The sequence below is a fragment of the Octopus bimaculoides genome, chromosome 16, assembly GCF_001194135.2.
Source record: "Octopus bimaculoides isolate UCB-OBI-ISO-001 chromosome 16, ASM119413v2, whole genome shotgun sequence".
NCBI lineage: Eukaryota > Metazoa > Mollusca > Cephalopoda > Octopoda > Octopodidae > Octopus > Octopus bimaculoides.
In genome coordinates, this window is record NC_068996.1 from 6,451,826 (window position 1) to 6,456,810 (window position 4,985).

General features: G+C 35.8%; 1 protein-coding gene across 2 annotated transcripts in view; it reads right to left on the reverse strand.

The window, feature by feature from the left end:
- The window catches only part of LOC106883358 (bromodomain-containing protein DDB_G0270170), a 212,788-nt gene that overhangs the window by 160,031 nt on the left and 47,772 nt on the right, over nucleotides 1-4,985 (reverse strand). For both annotated transcript variants that reach the window (XM_052973507.1, XM_052973506.1), the window contains exon 5: nucleotides 2,197-2,546. In XM_052973507.1, the coding sequence (XP_052829467.1) occupies nucleotides 2,197-2,546 (350 nt within the window). The remainder of the gene's footprint in view (nucleotides 1-2,196; nucleotides 2,547-4,985) is intronic.

Below are 4,985 nucleotides of genomic sequence, written 5' to 3' on the forward strand. Positions count from 1 at the left end.
AAGTAAACGGAATTTTAAAAATCTAATTACTGCACTGGAAAGTTCACATCGAGAAAATTCCATTGATGTAAAAATTTTTACGAAAAAGTGGAAAATGTGGATTTCTATAAACATTCAAAAAGGCTTCACACAAACACACAACTTCAGATTTATATATTAAGATATAGTCAAAATAAGCAACAAGGATATCCAAAGTTAATGCAGTACGATCGTTTTATGCGACTCCATTTATTTAAGCAATGTGAACATTACATTAAATGTACAATGCAGAGCAATCCTCAGCTGCACAAAGATATAGAAATTTACTGAAATTTCATTTTAACAGAAGGACATATTTTTGTAACTACATTTAAACTCTCTAAATGGTTTTTTGTATTCTTCCTTTCTACTTGGAGAGTTTAGTTTTAATTACAAAAATATGTCCTTCTATTGAAATGTAATTTCAGTAAATTTCTATATCTTTGTGCAGTTGAGAATTGCACTGCATTTTATATTTGATGTAATGTTCACATTGCTTAAATAAATGGAGTTGCATGAAACAATCGTACTGCATTAACTTTGGATATCCTTGTTGCTTATCTTAATTTTAATCATCTTATCTTGGAATTGTATGGATAATACCATACTTAATTCTGGTGCCTAAACTTAAGTAATGGTACTTCACCTTGAATCTAAATTATATATATATGATGCTGATATATATATATATATGTATATATATATATGTATATATATATATATATATAGGAAGTCTGTGCAGCTGAGAAGTTCACTTCTCAACCATACACTTTCTAATTCAGTTCCTCTGCACAGCATCTTGGGTAAATGCCATCTACTATAGATGTAGGTTGACCAAAGTCTTGTGAATGGATTTAGTAGAGAGAAAAAAGAAGTCATATATGTGTGTTTGTGCACCTATCTCTTTGTTTACATCTATGAGTTTGTATTGAAGTGCAGCTGGCAGTATTGTTCTCAGTTTCTTGTCTCAACAAATCTACTAATCACTCTGTACTTTTGAGGGCAAGTGGAATAAGGGATCGCTTATCTGAAAACCAGTTAAGGGTTAGCATCAGAAAAGGCATCAAGTTGTAAAACAACTACTTTAAAAACATTTGTGCAACCCATGCAAGCATGGAAAGCAGATAAAAAAAAGAAATGAACAAATGTGTGAGTATGTGAGAGAGAAAGAAAGAGAGAGGGGGGAGGGTTATGAATGTAATTCTGTATGTAGTCATCTGATATGAGAGAAAATAATTTGAACAATTTAAAGGCATTAGCACTGGAATGGAATTCAGTATCCATGATCTCAAGAGTTAATTTTCTCTCCAGAAATCTTAAGTCAATTCTTCCAAGAATTTGCTTTCAATTTGATAATAAACTCTATTCACATTTTCATAATGTGCCTGCATGCACATAGGAAGAATATGCACTCAATACCAAGAAGATGAATAAACAATTCTTTTTAACGGAATTTATATTAAGTTTTTGAAACCCAATATTTCATGCTGATGGGAAATTGCTGATTTTCATCAATATGAAACATGATTTTCCAGATATCTAACAGAAATTCTCTGAAAATGTATGTGTGTGCGTGTGCATGCACACATGCATGTGTATGTTGTAAAAACTAGAGACAGCTACCTAAAGAGAATCAAAAGGCCCCAGGGATTCCAGATTACACTGACTACTAGGAGCAAATGTCTCCAACCAACATATAGAAGTTCAGATTAAGTTGTAGTTGCTATTTTGATTTTATTATTTTTTCCCCCATACTAGCAATAATGATACTTGTAGAAATTGATCATGACTTAGCTAGAAAGAAAAGTTTTAACAAGCTAGTTTACTGTAGAACCAATTTTACCAGAGCCATAAAAAATGAATTAAATAAAAACCTCAGCCCTTTTCTGCAAAAACACTCCCAAAAAATGGGGAAACAGTCATTATGATGAAATCTGCTGACATCTGGATCTACCCTACACTTGACAACAGTCATTTGTTGTAACTTCAGAGGTCACTTAAGTTTGGACAATGAACCAAACACATTCATTCATTTTCCATACATCTTGGACAAGCCTCACTTGATGACACTTCCGTGCCAGTAGAGTTTATTCTAAAATGACAACCCCTACAAAGAAAAGTCTATTTAAGTGGGAAAATTGTAAAAAAAAAAAAAAAAAAAAAACGAAATGTATTTACCTTTTGTTTGTTCAGCAATCCCGATTTTGGGAGTTGTTTTAACAATGTACATCCCTTTGGCTTGTTCAGAGAAGCGCTTAGCTTGGGCTCGTACTTGCTCAGCATACATTTGTTTTCGTAGGAAATGGCCAGAAAAAGAGGCTGATAAGTTCGGCTGCTTGTTGTAAGATTTATCTTCGGTGTCGGTGTTGGTGTTTTTGCTGTTATTCATTGTTAAAGCCTCCGCTGATGAAAGTCTGTAAATCCGAGGTGGAAGAGCAGGTGGCATATCCAAATCACCATCAAATTTGACATCTGTAGGTGCACTTTTTTCAGTTACATTCTGATATATTGGAACAGATGACAGAGAGCTGAAAGCAAAAGTTAATTTTACTAAATTAATATGATAATACACACATACATATGGTATATCTTGTGTGTACAAATAGCTGTACAACTGCTACTGTTGAGTTTAGAACTCCACATTGATTATAATAATTACATCCACTCTGCTTCCAGCACAGTGATTAAGCTACTACTATACTTAGTAGTATTACAAGTCATGATATACAAACCAAATGTATGAGAAATTATACCCATGTTTATACCATTTGTTCCCTATACATAGGCGCAGGAGTAGCTGTGTGGTAAGTAGCTTGCTTACCAACCACATGGTTCCGGGTTCAGTCCCACTGCATGGCATCTTGGGCAAGTGTCTTTTACTATAGCCTCGGGCCGACCAAAGCCTTGTGAGTGAATTTGGTAGATGGAAACTGAAAGAACCCCGTCGTATATATGTATATATGTGTGTCTGTGTTTGTCCCCCTAGCATTGCCTGACAGCCGATGCTGGTGTGTTTGTCCCCCTAGCATTGCCTGACAACCGATGCTGGTGTGTTTACATCTCCATCACTTAGCGGTTCGGCAAAAGGGACCGATAGAATATGTACTAGGCTTACAAAGAATAAGTCCCGGGGTCGATTTGCTCAACTAAAGGCGGTGCTCCAGCATGGCTGCAGTCAAATGACTGAAACAAGTAAAAGAGTAAAAGAGTATACATGTTTTGCCATTGTGTTTGTTTGGAATTCTGCATTGGATGTTCCAAGTGTAACTAAATGCTTAGCTACAATGGATCTTCGGGGTACATTCTATAGCATTATGTTACAGAGAACTAGTTTCCTAAATCAAAAGATATAAATTTGTGCTTATCACAAATTCTCCTATAGTCATCTAAGAATCTATAAGTCAGAAAAATATGCACCTGTACATTTGTCGATAGAGTGGAATATAAATCAAAGTACACAATATTATAGATCAATTACTATTGATCATGCTGATCAGTTTTGTGCTGGATATTAGACAAATGGATGATAATCTAATAAATGTACTCTTTGAAGAGTGCCCATTTCTTCCACACCTGCCATCTCTGAAGAGTCTGTTTATTAGACAATCATCTGTTTATCTAATATCCAGCAGAAAACCAATTGTTAACGTCAGCTGTCATGGATATATAATGCTGTATAGATCGATTTATACACAAACACGCAATACAACACATATATTTAAAACTGGCATAGCTGAGATTGTCTCAAAAAGCATTCAGACTTTCTATGGATACTACATCATTTGTACAATATGGAAAATTAATTGCTTGTAGGGACATTGTATTTCATTATGAAACCATAAAATACTCAAAGTATTTTTTAATAGAAATTGGAGCCAATTCGGGTTTTGTTATGACGTTTCATATCTAAATATGTCTAATGTAAACAACAATGCCATCAAAGATGTAAAAATAGGATCTTTGATTGGATTGATGTTTACATTAGATGTATTTGGATACGAAACATTGTAACAAGTCAGTGTTGGTGATAATTTCTACAGAAAATCTGCAGAGATAGCCATAACAATATAGAAAATACACCAAATGATATTAGTGTAAATATAAAAACCAGTCAAGGCTGGGACTCGAAGCCATCTAACCACCGTGAAGATCAAGATCCTTGTACGTAACATTGTAACAAAATTTTTGACTCAAACCAAAACTCCAAGTATCCAGTAAATTTATTGCTATAAGTAATGACATCAACTTTCAAGAGCAGAGATCCCAAGAAACATATCATCAGCTTCTAAGACCTGAGACAGTGTAATTGTTAGTAAAAAACACTCTACCCTTTGGGGATATCTTCCTATGCAAAGCTTCCATTAAAAGAAATCATGATCTAGAAGTGAGTGTATTCTATCTGAGGTAGTGGTGGTAGTAAATGTAAAGATGAAATCAGTTACCTCTTAAATGTGGAGGAGCATTGTAAAGCTGTAAACTGTGGGGAGGTAGAGACAAAAGAATGCAGATATGGATAATGGGTACCCATTTATGGAAGGTAGAGGGTGTAGCCAATTCTTGTGGAAGGCAGAGGGTGTTGCCAATTCTTGTGGTGGAAGGTAGAGAGTGTTGGCAATTCTTGTGGCGGAAGGTGGAGGGTGTTGCCAATTCTTTCGGCAGAAGGCGGAGGGTGTTGCCAATTCTTGTAGCGGAAGGTGAAGGGTGTTGCCAATTCTTGCGGTGGAAGGTGGAGGGTGTTGTCAATTCTTGCGGAAGACAGAGGGTGTTGCCAATTCTTGTAGAAGGTGGAGGGTGTTGCCAATTCTTGCGGTGGAAGGTGGAGGGTGTTGCCAATTCTTGTGGGAAGCAGAAGATGTTGCCAATTCTTATGGAATGCAGAGGGTGTTGCCAATTGTTTTCGAATGCAGAGGGTATTGTCAATTGATGTGGAATGCAGAGGGTGTTGCCAATTTTTGTGGAAGGTGGAG